General features: G+C 41.6%; 1 protein-coding gene across 1 annotated transcript in view; it reads right to left on the bottom strand.

The window, feature by feature from the left end:
- The window catches only part of EXT1 (exostosin glycosyltransferase 1), a 550327-nt gene that overhangs the window by 48172 nt on the left and 479434 nt on the right, over window positions 1–22721 (bottom strand). Inside the window, exon 4 of the mRNA XM_033933047.1 lies at window positions 12070–12189. Coding sequence (XP_033788938.1) covers window positions 12070–12189 — 120 coding nt within the window. The remainder of the gene's footprint in view (window positions 1–12069; window positions 12190–22721) is intronic.

Below are 22721 nucleotides of genomic sequence, written 5' to 3'. Positions count from 1 at the left end.
GCAAATCCCACACACTAGTGGAAAATTTAGCACAGGTCCTGCACACTACAAAGTGGAAAAAAGCTATAACATACTGCCGCAGTAAATCTGGTCTTAGTGTGTGGGAAAATCCGGCAAGCCCTGTTTTTCTGCACACTGGTAAAAGGGCCCCCTATTTAGCTAAAAAATAAATACCTAAATTTACAATTCATAAACATCTAAGAAGCCCTAATTATACATACAGCAAGATAACATATTGCTGACACTTAACTACTATCATCTGGTGTTATATCACAGCCTCAGCAGGTTATTTATCTTTAATGCAGGTTCTGTATTGCTCCATATGGCTATATTTCATTGTTCTTTTGACATTTACTAGTATGATATGTATTCTCTGCAAAATACATCTATGCAGCAACACTACTGCCTCATTACTGATATACAAATGAGACATTTTACCATCAATGAGGGAGCCTCCTTTCACCTGAACTAGCTACAGTATATATATGCAGAAAGCACAAGTCTGAAAGTTAAAAAGGTTTTTACCTGCATTGCAAGAAAACGCAGTGAAACTCGCACAAAACCAGTTTTAGTGTGGGCACCCAAAATATTTAACAGACTCATTAAAAAGTCACTTTACAAGCCAGGCAAGAAGCATTAGAGCGCACGATCATGCCATTCTCATGCTAAATAGCACACACACATTAAAATGAGATTGTCCAGTTCTTTCATGGTTAGTCTTGCTGGCTTCAAAGAGTTACAAAACGAAGCCCAGTACATGGGAATTGTTTGTAAATGCAGAGAAGAGGCAAAGGAGCTAGGGCATGCCAAGTGAGGGGTAAATAAGAGCAGAAAAATTATGTAATTGCATGTTTAGATCCCTCTTCAGCAAATATCTTCAAAGAAATGTATCAGAAAATATGATAAGAGATAAGCATAACATGCAAATGAGCCCCAGGGAAAAATTTAACCACCCAGGGGAGAGATGCTCAAAGGTTACCGTGCTTACAACGTTTTACTTACACTGGTTTTAGCCAGTCTTAATGAAATACTATTGTGCGACTAATGCACAGAGGCTTTCAGTTACTGCTTTACTGTGCAGGTAAGCAGGACTGAAAATCCCATGCCAATGAGCTTGGTAATATGGAAAGGAGTTCATTAGTAGATTCCGTGCAATGCTCACAACAATGGCATATCCCAGGATGCACTGGGCAGGGGTAGGGTGCTGCCATTTTGAAGAGGGCAGGAGGGAGTAGGTATCCCTTCTACCTTCTTCCAAAGGTATGTGGGGTGGTCAAGGCCAAGGCCAGGGGTGGGGGTGACTAGTGGGTTGGGTCAGTGGGCCTGCTGGACCACTAGGCAAATTTTGGTTTGGAGAGGTTGGGAAGGGTATAACAAACCACCACAGACTTTTGTTTTAGGTTGGGAAGGGGGTTGGGAGGGGTCCTGCTGGGCTTGCACATGCCCCAGGAATGCTCCGACCCCTTTACCAACCAATGCTCGTTAGTGTTGAGCATTGATCCCCCCCAAAAAAAAGACTGGTACATTTCTGGCACTGTAGGGAACAGAATCAGAATTTTGTGCATCTTCCCCTAGACTCAAAAGATCACATGCATGTGACTGCAGTTCCCATTATGACCATGTGGTAGTGTAAGCACTGCGGAGGTTAGCACCACATAATCTGCCACTGATCCAAAGCTCCCAGACATGAATTCTATTCTTAAGCCAGAACAACTGGTCAGTTGAGGCTCGGACTGCTCTTCAGTCTCCAGCCCATATACTATAAACGGCGCCTTAAGTTAGGTGCCCAACTTAAGCGACAAAGCCGTTTAAAAGTGATTTTAAAATTGTTTGAAAACAAAAATGTAGGCATCTACAAAACCTAGATCACATTTATGGAGGTGCCTTAGAATGCCTAAGGTCGAAGTAGGTGTGGCCTTAGGTGCCTCCATAGATGCGATTCACGTCAAACACATGCACTGGAAATGCCTGAGGTAGCTGCGATTCTACAAACGGCACCGTTGCATGATTGACTCGCAATTGGCGGCCATTTTTTTAGGCAGCCACCGATACCGGCGCCATTTGTAGAATCTGGCCCTAAATGCCTACACTGATCTTTAACCACATGACAATGTCAAAGACAGCAAACACCTTTGCCTTCTAGCAACCTGCTGCTTGGAAATATTTTCGCCTTGTCCAAAGAAAAGCCGATTTATTTTTAAAGTGTTCAAGGGTATTTCTTTCATCACTACATTTTCTCAGTCATTCTCTCCTGTATCTCTCCAGTGGGTAGGAATGTGGGGTGGGAGGAGGACTAGGGAGCACACTGGCTAGTCACTTGCTACTGGAGGGAGCCCCGTGGATGGGACCCTTACTGATTTTATGAGTAGCCAAGGATTTGGCCACTATGGAAACAGGATACTGGGTTACACGTTCTCATGTAAAAAAAGGTTATTCATGGTCAGATACTGAAATGCCAGTAAAGAAAGAGGGGAAAAGTGCAGCCTGCTAGGCTGGCTCAATTGTTTAATATCCAACTATCAATTTTTTTTTTTAGCAAGTAAGGATTGCCTGTGCTTATCTCAAGTGTTGAAGTGGGCATGGAATTAGCGCATATAATCCTTAAGTGCAAAACATGAAGAGGCAGCTGAAGAATTACCAGCAGAGTAAAGGACAGGCTAATGGATTGCTGTTTGATTAACCAAGAATGGGTTTTCCTTGGATCCCCTGAAGAAGCAGCGGTGAAAAGGATCCCGTTGGGATCCTGGTTTTGAAAAGATACGTTTTTTCCTGCCTTATGTAACACATAATTGTCTATATAGTTTTATAATGATAAATACTTACGTAATGTCACAACAGAGATAATTTAGGAGGCTTTTTAGACCTATGATTACACTTACCCTGCATATTCATGTGCCCTATTGAGATATATTAGACAGTATGTTTGAGAATTTAAGGGGTGTCTGAGGCCTTTTCCTTCCTCAACTGCCGCCTCTTTTACGAACGCATATAGCGGGTTTTAGCGCCGGCAGCGGCGGTAATTGCTCCGACGCTCATAGGAATACCATGAGCGTCGAAGCAGTTACCGCCGTTGCCAGTGCTAAAACCCGCACTATGCATTCGTCAAAGAGGGGGTTGACGTTTTATGATTTGTTAAAAACCTTTTTCAAGGTATACTTTTGCACATGATATGCACACTAGATACATATTTTGCGCTGATCTTGTTTCGTCTCTAAAATGGCAGCCATGACCTCTCACAGTAGTACTGCGGTATTACTAAAGAACCTCAAAACTGCAGCATCCATTTTGAACAGCCAACAGCTACTGTATATTACAAGGGATCAAGTGGACGATACCGAAATCTCAAATAAAAGACCATTATGTTATCTGGAGTACTACAGATTCTCCAACATAAATGCAAACAATTGTGTACAAATGTTTGTGAAAATTGTCACATCCAAAACTCACTATAAAATAAAAGACCTTGGTATAAAAGTTCTCACAACAATCACTGTTCAAATGTCCGAGTTATTGTAATCTATAAGTCAAAAAAAACCTCCACTGCCAAACGGCCAGAGAAAAACAGAGAAGGGTTCAAAAAATATTATCAAAAACTAATTTTCATTTCTGTGTTCAACTGAAAAATGTGTACAATAAATTCACTGTTGCCAGTCACCATGTAAAAAGGAGAATTTCAAAGGAGTGAACCCTCTGTTGGGAATTCTGGAAACTTTGAAGACACTGGAAATTGTGGAGTTGAGACTGGCACTTTTTAACAAGTTATGAGAGAATATTACATTACGTTAGTTTCTTTTATTCTGCCAATACCTTGCAGTTCTAGGCGGATTACGAAAGGATGAGATTCTGGTCATATCCAGAAGATTACAGGGAAGCAAATGGTTGGAACATTGAGAGTCTAGTGATGGAGTGAGGTTATTGGTTGTAGCATGAGTTTGTCTTGATATATTTCTTGAATAACCTAGTTTTTATTTCCCTTCTGAAGGTTTTGTAGTTTGGTGCTGAGATCAGTAAATTGGAGATGTGGCTGTCTAGTTTTGCCCAGTGGATTTATTGTACACATTTTTGAGTTGAACACAGAAATGAAAATAGTTTTTGGATATTATTTTTGGAACACTAAGGGCTTCTTTTACTAAGGTGCGCTAGCGTTTTTAGCACGCGCTGCACTGCCGCACGCGCTAACCCCACGCAATGCACCAAGAACTAACGCCGCTCAATGCTGGCGTTAGCGTCTAGCATGCGCACTAAAACCGCTAGCGCAGCTTAGTAAAAGGAGCCCTAAGTTTTTCTCTGGCTATTTGCTAGTGGAATTTTTTTGACCTATGATTAAAATAGCTCTGACTTTAGAGCAGTGATTGTTGTCTTTGCTCCTGTTCTCAGCGCCCCACTGGACTACCAGGGACTTCAAGTAGGCTGGTGGGGGGAAGGGGCATACTGAGTGGCAGGAGGAGGGTCCAGCTTTGCCAGGAAGAGGAGAGATTGGGAGGAATACAGGGCAATTTTTCCTTTATGCAGATCTGTGAATGGGTAAGAGAGGGAGGAGAGCAGAGATAGAAAAAAAGGGACTGGAGGCAGGGAAGGAGACAAACATTAGGAGCAGGGGACAGTGAAAGGATGAGAATCAGGGGGAAGTAAAGGCAAGGGTGAGTATAGAGGGTGAAAATAGGAGACTGGTAGAAGTTGTTGAAAGAGTGAAATGGGCTGAGAGGAGAGTGAGAGAAAAGGACCTTGAGAGACTGGGAGGCTAAGCATCAAAATGGCAGATGATGTTTAATGTGAGCAAGTGCAAAGTGAAATATGTGGGAAAGAGGAACCTGAATTACAGCTACATGATACAGGGTTCCAAATTAGGAGTCACTGACCAGGAAAAGGATCTAGGTGTCATTGCTGAGAATACATTGAAACCCTCAGCTCAATGTGTGGCGGTGGTGGCTAAGAAGCAAATAGAATGTTAGGAATTAGCAGGAAAACAAAGATGAAAATAGTATAATGCCCTTGTATCACTCTATGGTACGACTGCACCTCAAATACTGTGTGCAATTCTGGTCACCATATCTCAAAAAAGATATAGCGAAATTAGAAAAGATACAGAGAAGGGCAACAAAAATGATTAAAGAGATGGGACGAAGTCCCTTTCAGGAAAGGCTAAAAGAGGGGCCTTAAACAACCTGGGCCAATCAGAGCCTTAGGTCCCTCCCTGGTGCATCTGGGGAGGGGTCCAAGGCTCTGATTGGCCCAGATACCTAAGGCACCCCACCATAGGAGGGGTCTTAAGTGCCTGGGCCAATCAGAGCCTTAGGCTCATCCCTGGTGCATCCAGGATACTCTGGGGAGGGGAAGGCCTGCCATTTTGAAGAGGTGGGCCTGCTGGCTGGCTGTTCTTCGTGAACAATGTAGGGGGGGCAGGGGGTCATCGTAGGCATGAGGGGAGGTCTTTGGGAGAATGACAGTGGCTGCGGGAGGGAGTGGGCATCCCTCCTGTTGCTTGGGGGGTTACTTTATGGCAGAAGCAGGAGGGAGTGGGCATCCCTCCCACTTCTGGGGTGTGTGTGTTGGGTGGGTTGTTTTTACGGCAGCGGCAGGAGGAAGTTGGCATCCCTCCCACTGTTAGGTGTGGGGGTGGGTTGCTTGATAGTGGCGGCAGGAGGGAGTGGGCAGTCATAGGAACATAAGAATTGCCACTGCTGGGTCATCCAGTGGTCCACTGCGCCCAGCAGTCCGCTCACGTGACAGCCCCTAGGTCAAAGACCAGTGCCCTATTTGAGTCTAGCCTTACCTACGTACATTCTGGCTCAGCAGGAATTTATCTAACCTTTTCTTGAATCCCTGGAGGGTGCTTTCCCCTATAACCGCCTCTGCCAGGAGGTGTGTGTGTCAGGGGTGTTGCTTGACGGCAGCGGGGGGAGGGAGTGGGCATCCCTCCTGACCGTGAGGGGGGGGATTTTCTGGCAGGTCTGGGCTGTCAAGCTTTATTTACCTGTCAATGCCTGAGCCAGTCTGCGCTCAGGCACAGACCAAAAAGTAAGGCTATGACAGCTCAGACCTGTTGGAAATTTTTGCCCGCAAATGTAGGATAACGAAGTTAGGAAATCATCTAGCAATAATAGAGAATTGTCCGGAATGCTCATATAAATATTAATGACCTCGTTGCAATACATTGCATGGCAGAGTTGAAGTCTGTCAGGAAGCTCAGAAAAGACCACAGAGAACCCTTTTGAGAATTGGTCAGTAGAATACTTCCAAGCTAAACCAGCTGGAACCGGTTTAACAACCATCGTTACAGGCAGAGTGGGTTTTGAGAATCTTCCCCTGAGTGGAGTGGAAAGGGTAGATGTGAATCGCTTGTTTACTCTTTCCAAAAATACTAGGACTAGAGGGAATGTAGTAGATTTAAAACAAATTGGAGAAAATATTTCTTGACACAATATGTAGTTAAACTCTGGAATTCATTGCTGGAGAATGTGGTGAAATCAACTTAGCAGGGTTTAAAAAAGGCTTGGATAATTTCCTAAAAGAGAAGTCCGTAGGCCATTATTGAGATGGCTTGGAGAAATCTACTGCTTATTCCTAAGATATGCGGCATAAAATCTGTTTTACTACTTAGGATCTAGCTAGGTACTTGGGACCTGGGTTGGCCACTGTTGGAAACAGGATACTGGGCTTGATGGACCTTCTGTCTGTTCCGGTATGGCATTTCATATGTTCTTATGATAAGGGGAAAGTTGAGTAAGATGGGCTGGGAAGGGAAATGAAAGTGGAAGTTGGCATGTAGGTAAGAGATGAAAAGTGGAAGATAGAGGGATGAATAACAGATGGAGAGAAGCAGGGAGGAAATCTGGCAGAAGAGAGAAATGGAGGACAGAGATGAAAGAGGGTAATTAAATTTTTAGCGAGATGCATAAGGAAGGAATTAAAGACAACAGGAGAGAGAAAGACAAATGGAAAGAAGAGTCAGGAAAAGGAGATAGAAGAGAGAAGAAATGGAGAAGAAAATAGTGCCTGGAACCAAAATAATTAGAAAATTAAAATGTGCAGACCACAAATATAGAAAAAATAATTATTTTCATTTTAGTGATTAGAATATGCAAAGTTCATATCTTCATATTTTGCTCACAACATGTGGAGCAACATTTTCCATATCTTTGATAGTATACTGCATGCAGGGCTTCCAGTCCAGTTTTTACTTGTATATTTTCAATTTCATCATGCATTTTTAAATTTATAGTCACTTATTCTGTATTTGGTAAGTGTCTGACACTAGTAAGACACTATACTCTGCTAGTATGTATGAATAAACCAATCTGGCTCCCCCTCCCTAGGTGTATTGTCTGTCACAATATTTGGAGTGCAGCCTTTTTACGAGTAAAGTTGTTAGTTTCAAGTATGACATGAAGAGATGCCAAATTACCCAGTTCCTGGCTGGAGATTTCGTGACAGTCCTGGTGCATTATGGAACTTAAAGCACTGATTTCAATGAACAGGATCATTCACTACAAATCTCACATTGCTTTGGGATATAAGTTCCAAACTAAAGCTGACCATAAAGTCTCCAGTCTGGAACTGGGTAACTCGGCATCTCTGAACATATAGAATTCTATGTGCATTTTTTTTGCAGGGTTTTACATTTGCCCACAGTATTCTTGGCAGTAGAGGGAGTTTGTGTTGTTGTGTTGACAATATCAAAATTTGATGATTATTTGTGTTTGGTAATAAGAGAAAATGACCTATTTCTGCTTTGTACCCTTTGATAGAGGAGTTGCCATGGATGCAGAATATTTTTGACAGAACTTGAGATGTTTGATTTATATGAAATTTCTACCCCATCCTGTATAGATTCTGCACCAGAAAAAGTAACTGAATGATGTTATCAAATCTTAATGGTAGTTTTACTGGCTGAGGCTTTGATGCCCAAAATGTTCTTCTGTCTAGAGATGCCACAGACATACATGCCCAGCACGTCATCTCAAGGGTGCAAAAATGTTGAAGCCGTTCCTCCTGCTTTATGAATGCAGGTCTCCTGTCTCTGAGGTGGGTACAGAGAAAGCCAAGGCACCCCTGCTGGGCCTGAACAGGTCATGTAGGATGACTTCCCAGTGACAGCAGCATGGGAACGTGAGATGGAGATCATTTACAGTTTTATATTTTAAAAGTGTTGTGGTCCATTATGTGAATATTGTTCTTGGGGGATAGGGTGATAATTAAACTCAAAAATTTACAATCGGCAGGCTCAGCAAAAATCTCACAGAAAGGGGGCATATGGGCCCATGCCCTGAATCTTCTATATACATAGCAATGCTCTGCCTGTGACTGTGTTTTTGAAATTAGGATGAAAATCAATTTAAACTGATAATGAATGGCTCTACTCAGAGAACAGTATTTTCACAACTGCTTAATGTGGAGCTCGAGCAGCCTGAGGATGCCAGCTGGCATTTGTTAACACGTTGGCTGTCGGCAGCATTCAACGTTTCTCAAAACATATCCAAGACTGACTATGCTGTAGCTTTGATAGGTCTGCCATCCGACACCACGCTCCAGGGAAACCCGTGGCTCCCAGTGTTATTCCTGCATACCCAGAGAAAGATATTGAGCTTTTAAAATAAGGCTTTCAGCTGCTACGGTGCATGGAGCAATCAAAAAAAAAAAAAAAGGGTCCTCGACTGTTATGAGCTGAGCATGCTAATGCGGAAAACTGCTGCTCAACAAGCCTTGTCGGGAGGAAAGAGTAGGAGTGGGAGAGGGTGTTTGTATTTATGACTGCAAAACAGACCACAGCTGAAGGAAAAGTTTATTTATTTGTCTGCATTGTACTATACGTGGATTATACAGAAAACCCACTGCAGTGTACAATCAAATCAAATAGTCATTTATATTAAGAACATAAGAAAAGCCGTTGCTGGGTCAGACCAGTGGTCCTTCGCGCCCAGCAGTCCGCTCACGCGGCGGCCCCCAGATCGAAGACCAGTGCCCTAACCGAGACCAGCCCTACTTGCGTTCGTTCTGATTCAGCAGGAACTTTGTCCAACCTTGTCTTGAATCCCTGGAGGGTGTTTTCCCTTATAACAGACTCCGGAAGAGCATTCCAGTTCTCTACCACTCTCTGGGTGAAGAAGAACTTCCTTACGTTTGTACTGAATCTATCCCCTTTTAACTTTAGAGAGTGCCCTCTCGTTCTCTCCACCTTGGAGAGGGTGAACAACCTGTCTCTATCTACATATAAACAATAAAATCAATATCTCAGCACATGGCAGCGATGCTAGTCAAGACAATATTAAGGACCTCCCTGTGTAACATACTAAAGGATATGGAGAGAAACAAATATTATCCATGCATTGAGCTCTGAACATCTCTCTTCTACTGGATGACAAGCAGCCATGAGCATGTGGCTTATTTTAATGAAGATATTACTGATTTCAGCATAAAGCCTTCACTAAATCTGGTATTAAATTCAATGTTTAGCACCAGAAAACAGAAATGCATTTCCGTGTTCATATTACTTATGGTTTCAAAGCAAGCCCAGACAAAGGCTGAAATTAAAGAGCCACTCTGTTGGGTTACAAATAGGGACTGCTGAAACCTGATCCTTCTTTTTTTCTGAGTCCAAACCACCTCTCCATACTAGTGCTGCCCACTGACCCTCCCCCAGATAAGACCTGACATACTTCCAGACTTCCTAAAGCAGCAGCAGTGGCTGCTCAGCAGAGGCAGCATGCTGAATGGGCTGCTTGTGGCATGCCCCACCGAAGCCTTCCCTCTGCCATGTCACTGATGGCGAAGCAGAGGGAAGTCCTGGTGGGCCACTGCCATGCTGCTGCTGATTTGGGAGGCCCGGAGGTATGTCAGGTCTCACGGTGGAAGGGTTGGGAGGGTGCTGCTGCATGAGGGGATGGGTGGGAGTAATGGAAAACTGCTACACAGGGGGTGGGGGGGGGGAGAGGATGAAAACTGCTGCTCAGGGGGATGGGAGGGAAGGAAAGATGTTGCATATGGTGGGAGAGAGGAAGAATTTTGGGGATGGAGGAGAGGAAGGGAGAGATGAAACAAAGAGGTAGAAAGGGGTGAGAGAAAGAAAACCTGCATAAAGAAGAGAGAGAGGAGAAATATTGGACATAGGGTGGAGGGCAAAGAGAGATGGTGCATGGGGAGAGAGAAAGAAATGTTGCATATGATAATGGAGGGGGAGGAAGGGAAAGATACTGCATGGAGGTCAGAATAATTGATCGTAAATTGCAAATGTACAAACTAAAATGGAATCCCCAAGAACAATGTGGGAGCTTTGTGACCCAAACATATCATCTAACACCCTTATTGTACCCTGTTCCCTCTACCCCCTACCCTTTGTCCAGAACCAGAATCCCAGAACCTCTTCTCTTTTCCTCTCTATCCAAAAGTTTTCTCCTTTATTTCTTCTATACCTGCCTCTCTCTCTCTTTTTTTTTTTTTTTAACTTTGCGACCACCAGAAGATCCAAGATGAAGAAATGAGGTGGGAAGAGAAGATTGGGAGAAATGTCCGGGAGAGATGAAGAGAAGAGGATAGGAAGGATAAGAGTGGAGGATAGATCTGAAATCTAGAAAGGTAGAAAAGGATAAAGAGGAAGGAGCAAAAGGAGAATGGTATCAAGGGGGAATCTGAATTGTGGGAAGGGAGGCCCTTACTTTGGTCTTGCTCCCCTCTCTAGCCTCACTTTCTTGCACCCCTTATCATGCATGCCCTCTTTCTTATATACATACAGTCAGTCCCTTCCCTATCACCATTAGCTTGAAAGCCTACTCCCTCCCCAACAACCAGCTAGCCTTGACTCCCAAGCAAGCCTGTCTCCAACCAACCATTCACTCCCCCTCAGTCAAGTCTTGTCCCCCCCAACTACTTTAACTAAACGTTAGGGGGTTAGTTATTAAGTTGCATTGATGGCAAAACAAAAAAAAAAACAACATCCATTAAACAGCAATAACATGTGTCACATTGCTTTAATAGACATTCATTTTAGTCACTGCAGGATAAATAATCAAGAGATGCAGAGCATGAAAAAGCATCTCATTATTATGTAAATCAAATAAAGAAGCTTGTGGTAAATACTCTTGGAAAAATAAAACTAGCTTAAAGCTGGCATTATTTTTCCTGCCTGGGAGCATTAGGCTGCTAATCCACAGCCCAATACTTTCAGGCTACATCTTATATGGGCCGAGCATTAAAAGAATCATGATCTCCAGTGCAGAAATTTGGGAGGGAGCCCTGAAGCCTACAGTAGACTGTATCTCCTCAGCTTCGATCAGACTTGAGCAATGGCGTAGCGAGGGTGAGCGGCATCCAGGGCAGTGATGCCCCACCCTCACCCTCTTCTCTGCCTCCCACTCCTTCCCGCTCTCCTCGCCATGTGCATGCCCCTCTTCCCCCGCACCTGTTTAATTTTCCCAGCGAGAGTAGCATTACAAACTTGCTGCCCGCATCGGTTAGGCTCTCCCTCTGACATCACTTCCTAAGCACGGGACCCAGAAGTGACTTTAGAGAGAGCTTGACACCGACGCGGGCAGCAAGTTTATGATAATGTTCACGCCGGGGAAATTAAAGAGGTACAAGGAAAGGGAATGGCAGGGGTGCATGCGCGCACCGGGGGGGGGGGGGGCACGGAGAGGAGGATGGGTGCCCCATAAAGGCCCATTAAAATGTACTGCACTGTGTCACCTATGGGCTTCTAAAATTATCATTGCTTTAAAACTGAAACTGTGGGACAAACCCTCCGATTGCTAGTCATTTGGACATCCTAGATTAGAGCATGACAACCCTGTCTGTACCACAGGAGACTTCTCTCGCCTCACCTCCTGATTCTGTGTCCCCATCTTCCTAGCTCACACTGAACCAATGTGCAGCAACCCAACATCAGCAACCATATACGTCAGTGATCAATATTTTCCTTAGAAAAAGCAGAATGCTGTTGCATATCACCCTGTGTCATGGAAAGAAAGGTCAAGCAAAACGCAGAGCACCGTCTGCAAGACCTGAGATCAGAAAGCAAAAGAGAAAAGGAAGGGACGGCTGTGCTTTGATCAAGGTCAGAAGACTGCTTCTACTCACCTCTAGCGTAGTCAATACAATCTTCTCCACGGAAGAAAAATAAGCCTCCCACAAGAACTGTGTCTGCTGTCTAAGTGCTAGGATTTTATCCTGATGAATAGACCTGATTGTAGAAGGAATCTGTAAGACAAAGTTGAAACAATCAGTTCTTGCACAAAACAAAGTAATGTGATCAGATCAGTAGACTGCTGGGAATCCCAGCTTCTCCACTACTTATAGCTCACTTGCTGTATCTCATACTGCCTGCTTATCTCAGTAAGTACAAGAAGGAAGGGATGTGTTAGTGATAAACAATCTCCCTGCCAAAAACCACAGGTGAATACTTTTGAGTGTGTGGATGACCTTTGAGGTTTTTGTAACAGTTGATTTCAGGGAGACATGGATCACATGGTGTTAGGATAGGATGGCACTGGTTTTGAGCTCATTGAAGGTTTCTTGAACTGGCAACATATAGAGTACCAGAGCTCAAAGCAGTCAAACCCAAATACCGTATGTGGGTTCAAGTCTCACCTCTCTGCTCTCATTATGTAGCAAGCCTTAAATACTACCAGATTCTCTCCCCTATACATATATTACCAGTAAAGGTCAATAAAACACAACCAGCCAATATCATTTGGTCAGTCCCAATCTCTCCATTTACATCTGCCCAAAATATACAAGCTATGAATATCCCCCAACATAACTATTCTACAGTATGTTGTGGTGCTTACTATTACATCTAATAGTTTAGGCAAAACATAGTTCTAATCTGCGAAACAGCACAGCTGACTCAATTCTGCCCGTCAAGCAGACTCTTCAATTGACTCCGGGTACAGATGAAGAGAGAGCTGCAGTACCAGATGAGCTGCCATGATTCAAGATGAGCAGAATGGGACCTGTTCCATATCCTTAGCCCGGGGGTAGGCACATTGAATGTTCAGAATTTTCCCAACGAATATGCATGAGATCTATTTGTATACAATGGGAGGCAGTACATGCAAATAGAACTCATGCATATTTGTTACGGAAATCCTGAAAACTCGACAGGGTTGTGGCCCTCAAGGACTGAAGTTATCCACTCCTGCTTTAGCCTGAACACTTCAAACAGCAAAGAGGTCTTCTGCCAGGCCCTGTAATGAAGTAACACATGGTTTACTACACTATGGAGAGTGTGGGTCTGTGTAGGCAATGGTAGTTTTCCATTTGGCAGGCCTATCGTTTGGCTTGCTGGAGTTTTTTGGGTAAAGAAATTCATGGCAGGATGGGCACATGAGGCAGATCCAAAGCCAGAGGCAGATCCAAAGCCAGAGCCACACCTGACAGGGCACTCAAGCTTTGGCAGATTTTGTCACACGTGCGTATGTCCCCATTTAAAACAGTGTTGGTTTGATCGGCCATTTTTGTTTGGCCATTGAGTTGGTTAGCAGAAGATAAATTTTTATGAAATAGATACATAGCCTGTTTTGTTGTACATTATTCTTCAGGCTGACCTCACAGGCTCTCAAAACTGACCACTGGTTCCAAAATTCAGTAAATCAACCGATGCATCACTACACATCTAGGGAAATGAAGGAGAGACCTGGTCATTTGTTTTTGTTTTTTCTAAAAACCAATCCTGAGAAGACTAGACCACAGAGGCTTAAGTTCTAGACCTGGACTACACAGCCTTACCACCTCTACCATCTGTTGGAGACTTAGAACTCACTCTAGGGGGATTTAGAAGTCAGTAGTTCTCAGTCTCCATCTGCTATATAACCCATTTGTCTGTGCTGATCTAGAGGGATGATATATACACAGTCTAAAATAAACTACTCTGTTTTTATTGTTGTATGTTATGGTTGATTGGGGTTGGTGTGCTTTCTAAATGTTACATGTGTTTTAAACTACATGATTGAGTCACTTTATTATGACCCACTACCTACGAGGGTCAAGATAAGGAAATTGGGTCATTAGGGCATAGACAGGGGGTGGGTAAGCAGAGTGGGCAGACTTGATGGGCTGTAGCCCTTTTCTGCCGTCATCTTCTATGTTTACCTCTGGTATCAGGGATGCACAGCCAATGAACGAATGCATGTGTTGAGTACAGACTTCATGGGTATATAAGGTGTCAAAAAGCTGCCAATATAGCAACGGTGGTTGTCATGGGGAGAAAAGCGTGATTTATCAGACATTGAAAAAGGCATGATCATCGGTTACTGGGCCAAGAGCGGCAGCATTTCGGAAACGGCAGAATTTGTGAACCATTCATGGTCTGCTGTGATTAAACTGTACCACGAGTGGACGAATGGAACCTTTTCAATGACCTAACTGGCACGCTACCATAGAACAAAAACGAATTAGGGGGCTTCCAGATGTGTGTTCAAAATAATTGCGCAGTAAACCCTGTTGCAAATGGGACTGGATGACTGGTGACTACATCCATGCTCATGAGGGTTCATCACAAAAAACAGCTGCAATTTGCACGGGAGTATCGACATTGGACTTGCATCGACTGGCCAGAGGGATGCCTTCTCCAATGACTCACATTTTGAGCTCCATCAAATGGATGAATGTTGTGTGTTAGGCATGAAACCACTGAGAACAAACACCCAACAACCCTTGTTGGACGTACACAAACTTGTGGCGGTAGAGTTATGGTCTGGGTTCCTTAATACCTCTGGAAGGCACTCCCAACCGATATGGATATCTTGCTGATCAAGTATACCCAAACATGTTGACAGTCTTTCCTATGGCCAATGGGCTCTTTCAACAGACAATGCAACATGTCATAATGCCAGAACTGTTCGCAAGTGGTTCACCGAGCACGACCAAGACTTCCAGATACTTCCCTGACCTCTGAATTCACCAGATCATAATCTAATTGAGCACATTTTTGGGATCACCTCGATCAACATTTTCAACGACTGGATCCACGCACTGTAGTCTGAATGGCTCCTGAAACCTCTAGCAACCATCCGGGCATCTTATTGCGTCACTCCTATGGCATCTAGCTGCCGTTCCTGCTACCAGAGGCTTTTATTCTGGATATTGGCAGGTGGTCATAATAATGTGACTTGACTGTGTATTATGTATGCTTATATTGTAGTCTTTTTAGGACACTTTTGTATAGACAGTATATACATTTTAATCAGAAGTGAAAAAAGAAATTGCTTTCAGAGAAAGCACAAATGGCCATGGACCAAAACAATCTTTATTTAAATGAACCGACACAGCCCGTGCTTCGCTATACACTCTGCATCAGGGGTCTATGAAGCAATGTGTTCCTTAATACCTCTGGTGTGCAAGGATACTGTAGCAAAGTCTCATAAAATGAATGTCACAATTTCTTTAAAAGTACACTTACATGTGACAATGCTAAGCACGTTGAACTTCTCCAATCACTAGTTAAACAAAAAAAAGTCAACTTGTGACTATGTTATATGGCGGTGATGTCTCACATTAATGGACAAGATTGGCTAAAACACAAGACAAAATGTCCAAACTGGATATACTGGGGAAACACTATAAAGATCTCAAGAGCTCACAGCTAGAAGCCTGATTTATTTTTCAAGCTAATAACCATAGGGTGAGCTATCATTGATCCTGTAAGTTCTCTTGTTTATTTAATTTTTTGTTTTTTATCTTTTATCAAAACATTTTTATCATTTTAAATATTTTAAATGTATTAAATATTGTATAAATCCTATTTTGCTTCATAAAATTGCCTTGCAAATCATTTTTTGATTCATATACTGGTCTTCATTTAATAAATAGTACTCTCCCGTCCAAAAATATAGATTATAGAGTACTTAGCTTCATGACGACGGAAGATCTCCGTTTCGCTCGCTTTGCGGAAGTTTCGCCCCCAACATTTCGCCCCTAGCAATTCGCCCCTCACATTTCGCCCCCCACATTTCGCCCCCAGGTATGTTTTGCCCCCGGAAGTTTCGCCCCCACACATTTCGCCCCCTGGATGTTTCGCCCCCACACATTTTGCCCCCGGATGTTTCGTCCCCATCGCGTTGGATTATGTGTACTACATCAATAATATGTCTCAAAATGATGAATGATTAAGATTAAAATGATGAAAAAATAAAATAAAAAAAGGTAAAATGATTAAGTAGGTATTTTTTACCTGATTTTTGTCAGAGAAGTCACTGGTCCGCCGGGACCAAACCGGATTTTTCAGAATTTGAGAGGACCAAAATACATAATTTACTTTTTTTGCTTTATTTTATCATGTTAAAATGGTGATTTGTTTCAAAAATCGAAAATTTGGGGGAGATGTCTCCTTTATCCCCAGAGCGAAGTCATTGATTTCTGTGATGTTTATCATTTTATTTTTTATTTTTTACTGTGCAAAACAAAAACTAACCTGTCAAATGAAATAACAGTCCAAACACAACACCGTCAAATAACAAGTAAAATGAAATACAGTGATAAAGTGAACCTAAAAGTCAGAAGCACAAACGTCAATCAAAATTCAAAATTGTATGCTATTCCTCTGAGATAGTCGATCAAATTTCGATTGCCCAAGTCCTCCACAATACGCCGAATCCTTGCAGAAATCGCCGCGTATTTCTTGTTTCGCGCATTGACAGGATTGCCGGCTATAATCTGCGTGATTTCAAAATTGTGAAGGCCTTGCTGTCTTTTCAAGCAGTTGATGAAGCGGTATATATTGGGGAAAAGTGAGCCGCAGGTTTCTTGAAAGCTGCGATGCCAGCCCTCGACGTCATTGTTCGTCCGATGTTGGCCGTTCAACGTTCGTTGATGAACATTCCAAAACTGAACTGGAAACAATGGATTCTGGCATCCTCTTCGGTTCATTCGACCAATGTAGGTGTCCTCGAAATAGTTGGCAATGGGTACTGCTTCTTCTGGAAAGTTGGGATCGTCCAGCAGCTCTTCAAATGATTGCACAACAATGACCGGAGGCAGAAAAGCAAGAGCTGGTATCATGCGGATCCACTGGGCAAATTCGTGGTCATTTTGGTAGCGCACTTTCAATCCTTCATTCTGAACTCTTCGCCATATTGACTGTGACAGGTGGAAGAAGCAGCCTGTTTTCTCGATGTTAGGAAACTCGATTTCAAACGCTTGAATTGCAGCTTGTTCAAAATCGGTCATCAACTGCTGCGGTTGGAGACCTGGCTGCATATTCTTAAGCTGCTGCAGCATGTGTCGATAGGTTGTTCGGGTCTTGTTCGGCAACAGCGCGTACAATGCTGGAATGATGACACCACCGTGAACTGCATGAATCGTATAAAGCTGCTCGAACAAAGCTGGTGCAGTAGAAAACGTGCCATCAGCGAACCATTCACTGCTCTGTGCCAACGAGTGGAGATTATCCCTCGTTCCAAATATCAATATTCGGCTGGTTCCAGTCCCTGAATAAAAATAAAAATAATTTAGGCATAAATTTAGGCGGTGGATGGAGGTCCGCCAAATTTTCAAAGTCCAAAAAAGGGTCAGAAATAGTCAAGGTTCGACGTTTCTCGACGAGCTCTATTCACTGGCATCAAAAAATTCCGAAAGACAAAAAAAATATTTTTTCTTCATTTTTTTGAGCTATTACGTTAAATGGAATGTTTGACAAATTCTACTAAAATTCTACCAAAAATTGTACGAAGTAATTCAGTAAAATTAAATGTGGAAGATTATATAGCAACAATAATTCAAGAAAACGCTTAAAACGGCTTAGAAGACTCAGACATACTTGATTTTCAGAAAAACGATGCCATTTGTGGCTATTTTTGAGACCATTTTGGATATGTTCCTCCCCCCCCCCCGAGGGCCTCCCTCTCAAAATTCTGAACTGTTACATGTATGGTGACAAGTTGTTTGACCAATTCTAATAAATTAAGAAATTTTTTGCCATTTTATGTGCCACAAAGTGATATAAAATGCGAGCAAATAACGCCTACATGTACGAGTACATAATGCTAATAGCTTGAAGAGAAAAGTTTACCCGAGTCCCACAAAAGAAATTGCTGTTGGACTCCATTGATAATGATCTCCTGAAATTCTGGCGGGATGACGAGTTGATCAATGGTTTGAGGCAGCCGCGTTAAGAAATTTTTTGCCATTTTATGTGCCACAAAGTGATATAAAATGCGAGCAAATAAAAAAGGGTCAGAAATAGTCAGGGTTCGACGTTTCTCGATGAGCTCTATTCACTGGCATCAAAAAATTCCGAAAGACAAAAAAAATATTTTTTCTTCATTTTTTTGAGCTATTACGTTAATGGAATGTTTGACAAATTCTACTAAAATTCTACCAAAAATTGTACAAAGTAATTCAGTAAAATTAAATGTGGAAGATTATATAGCAACAATAATTCAAGAAAACGCTTAAAACGGCTTAGAAGACTCAGACATACTTGATTTTCAGAAAAACGATGCCATTTGTGGCTATTTTTGAGACCATTTTGGATATGTTCCTCCCCCCCCCCGAGGGCCTCCCTCTCAAAATTCTGAACTGTTACATGTATGGTGACAAGTTGTTTGACCAATTCTAATAAATTAAGAAATTTTTTGCCATTTTATGTGCCACAAAGTGATATAAAATGCGAGCAAATAACGCCTACATGTACGAGTACATAATGCTAATATCTTGAAGAGAAAAGTTTACCCGAGTCCCACAAAAGAAGTTGCTGTTGGACTCCATTGATAATGATCTCCTGAAATTCTGGCGGGATGACGAGTTGATCAATGGTTTGAGGCAGCCGCGGCATACCCTCGAGTTGTCTTGACGCTCGAATTGATCTCTTTAGCGAATCTTTTCTAGGCAGAAGCGCTCCAACGTTTGCATGGCTGCCTGAAATGACCTCACTGAGAATCTGCTGTGGCGTCTCCTGTGTCGACCTTGCCCTGGCAGTAACTTCATTGATTAATCGAACTGCTTCAGGCATTGCTGCCTGTGCTGCATGATTATGAGCATTTACGATTTTCACAACTTCGCCATCAATTCCTTGAGTCCAAACGTGTCCTTTACACGTTGACCGCTTTTCGCATACCCAAATAGCATGGCTGTCATCTGCTGTTCGTTTAGAGAATAAATAAATATGATTTTCGTAAACTAGCTTCTTCTTGCCACGCTTTGAAAGAACTGAATCCATAAATAAAAAAATCACTACACAGATCAATTAAGCTTCTGGGATCAACCTTAATTGGAACGTTTTGGCGGGGGCGAAGGTTAAGCTCTGTAGAATTTTGCAAAGTCATTGGCCAATTTTGGCGCTAGATTGGCCGAATCTAGCACTGGCGACTATAATCAGAATACATCACAAACATTAAAATCTAGGTCAGGTATTGATGTAGCAGTCACACATACATACATACTAGGGGAAAAACGCTAAATGTGCGGGGGCGAAATGTGCGGGGGCGAAATGTGTGGGGGCAAAACATCCGGGGGGCGAAATGTGTGGGGGCGAAAGTTCCGGGGGCAAAACGTACCTGGGGGCGAAATATGGGGGGCGAAATGTGAGGGGTGAATTGCTGGGGGCGAAATGTTGGGGGCAAACCTTCCGGATCCCGTTTCGCTCATACTATTTGTGGAAGAGATTCATCAGGAAAAGCACCAGCAATAACGCTACAAATGAAACAAAACAATACTTAAATTCAAAGTTTTTTTTACTATAGGTACTTATATTAAGTGCTTGCATTAATGAACGCTTTATGACGATGCTTCCGGTTACACTTTTAAGGTTCAGCTTCTCTCAAAAACTTTTTAGAAAACTCTTAAATATTTTTAGACCTTATTCTCAAACAACTACTAGCAAATCAGTGGAAACTGTGCCATTTTTACAAAATCAGTTGTTCTACTACATTTTTTATCAAGAACGTAAAATTTGTGCAAAACTTTCTGTGACCCTAAACTACGTTTATTCACCATACCTGTTTATGCCAACAGCATTATACAGTTAACATAATGGGAAACTGCGTCTCGCAAAGGCACAAAGTGCCTATCTTTATCCTTCGCCGTCTTAAACGACATCTAACCCGAATCTAGATTTAAGTAATATGAGGGCGTATGATGTCATATCCGGTTTCGCCTACTCTGTGTCTACACTACGTCATTCGGGCATTAAGTCAATGTAACGCTCAGCATGTTCAGCTGGAAATGTTAAAGGCATAAATCGCCAACCATATTCATCACTACATATCCACACAGGTTTTAACCCTAAGATAGAAACAAGACACCCTCATATTACTTAAATCTAGATTCGGGTTAGATGTCGTTTAAGACGGCGAAGGATAAAGATAGGCACTTTGTGCCTTTGCGAGACGCAGTTTCCCATTATGTTAACTGTATAATGCTGTTGGCATAAACAGGTATGGTGAATAAACGTAGTTTAGGGTCACAGAAAGTTTTGCACAAATTTTACGTTCTTGATAAAAAATGTAGTAGAACAACTGATTTTGTAAAAATGACATAGTTTCCACTGATTTGCTAGTAGTTGTTTGAGAATAAGGTCTAAAAATATTTAAGAGTTTTCTAAAAAGTTTTTGAGAGAAGCTGAACCTTAAAAGTGTAACCGGAAGTATCGTCATAGAGCGTTCATTAATGCAAGCACTTAATATAAGTACCTATAGTAAAAAAAACTTTGAATTTAAGTATTGTTTTGTTTCATTTGTAACGTTATTGCTGGTGCTTTTCCTGATGAAGCTCTTCCACAAATAGTATGAGCGAAAAGGAGATCTTCCGTCGTCATGAAGCTAAGTACTCTATAATCTATATTTTTGGACGGGAGAGTACTATTTATTAAATGAAGACCAGTATATGAATCAAAAAAAGATTTGCAAGGCAATTTTATTAAGCAAAATAGGATTTATACAATATTTAATACATTTAAAATATTTAAAATGATAAAAATGTTTTGATAAAAGATAAAAAACAAAAAATTAAATAAACAGGAGAACTTACAGGATCAATTATAGCTCACCCTATGGTTATTAGCTTGAAAAATAAATCAGGCTTCTAGCTGTGAGCTCTTGAGATCTTTATAGTGTTTCTCCAGTATATCCAGTTTGGACATTTGGTCTTGTGTTTTAGCCAATCTTACAAGCATTTAGTGTGTTTCACAAGACTTTTGAGGATTACTAAAAACTACTCACATTAATGGACAAACAACAAAGGTAGAAAAAAAATAATTTTATTTTTAGTTTAGGATAAAGTAGTGTGAAATGTATGTTAATAAACATTAATTAATAATGAAAATGGAAATAAGGTGATATCTCTTTATTAGACACATTTTAATACATTTGTGACCAATGTTTGGAGACCAAACTCTCCTTCCTCATGTCAGAACAGAATACCATGACAGCTGTCCTGACCTGAGGAAAGAGGTTGTGGCCACTGAAGTCTAATTGAAAAATATATTTTTCAATTAGTGTTTTCAATTTTTAAAGGAGTGTGTGGCGCAGTGGTTGGATCTACAGCCTCAGCACCCTGGGGTTGTGGGTTCAAACCCTGTGCTGCTCCTTGTGACCCTGGGCAAGTCACTCAGTCCTCTATAGCCCCAGGTACGTTAGATAGATTGTGAGCCCACCGGGACAGATAGGGAAAATGCTTGAGTACCTGATTGTAAAAACCGCTTAGATAACCTTGATAAGCGGTATATCAAATCCTAATAAACTTGAACTTGAGTCCAATAAACTGGTATCATCATATTATCCAAATTTTGTTTTATTTGTATTTGTTAACTTATAATGTAATGATTGGAATATGTCAGTTTTTAAAATTTACTTCTGCTATCTTTACATTTTGTGTCAAAGAAAGGGGGTCTTGGTGGATAGTGAAAGTAATGACATTAAAAATTTTTTTAAACAAATCAATGTCGATAGCTCACATATATATCATCACATAACTGTATTGCATCCTGCTCAAGCTGTTAAAACAGCACCCCAAATACTCAAAGAACTCTTTTAAGTAATATATCAAACTAGGAGGTTGAAGTTTCCAGCTTGAGCAGGATGCAATACAGTTATGTGATGATATATATGTGAGCTATTGACATTGATTTGTTTAAAAAAATTTTTTAATGTCATTACTTTCACTATCCACCAAGACCCCCCTTTCTTTGACACAGGATTATTACCTTTTGGGTTGGATATAGTTAAAGGTGATCCGTTTTACTATTTTTGATCTTTACATTTTGCAATATGCATCAGTTTTTTCTCTTTCTCTGACATTGCACTTTGGCTTCTTGGGAGATCAATTTAGTATTTGTCTACATATTTCTATTTTTAATTTATGGTTAATTATTTTATACTGCATGAGGGTCTGTCTGTGTTCTGTGTATATGAAAGAGACATGGTTTTCTATTAGCATTATCCATGCAGGATGGATGTGTACTAATCTGGTTTCTTTAGTTTTTCGATATGTTTATTATGATCTAGTACCTATTGCAATGTTTGTGGTGCTGTGCTTTTCTAAGTAGGTGCTTGTTCTGTGACTCATGGAAGTTACTGCTATTTTTGGTATGGCAGAATTACTCTATAAGCCCTGATTGACATTTATAGTGTTTTGTATTACTTCACAGTATGTTTGATACTGGATTTTGGATTTAGATCACACCTCGCATTAACAGCTCAAGAAAAGTTATATTCAGGAACTTTAGCTATTTCCCTGTACCTGTAGAGTTTACAATTTAAGGGGTACTTTTACTAAGGTGCGTTAGCCGTTTTAGC

The sequence above is a fragment of the Geotrypetes seraphini genome, chromosome 2 (assembly GCF_902459505.1).
Source record: "Geotrypetes seraphini chromosome 2, aGeoSer1.1, whole genome shotgun sequence".
In the NCBI taxonomy this organism is placed as follows: Eukaryota; Metazoa; Chordata; class Amphibia; order Gymnophiona; family Dermophiidae; genus Geotrypetes; species Geotrypetes seraphini.
This window is presented reverse-complemented; position numbering and strand designations above follow the sequence as displayed.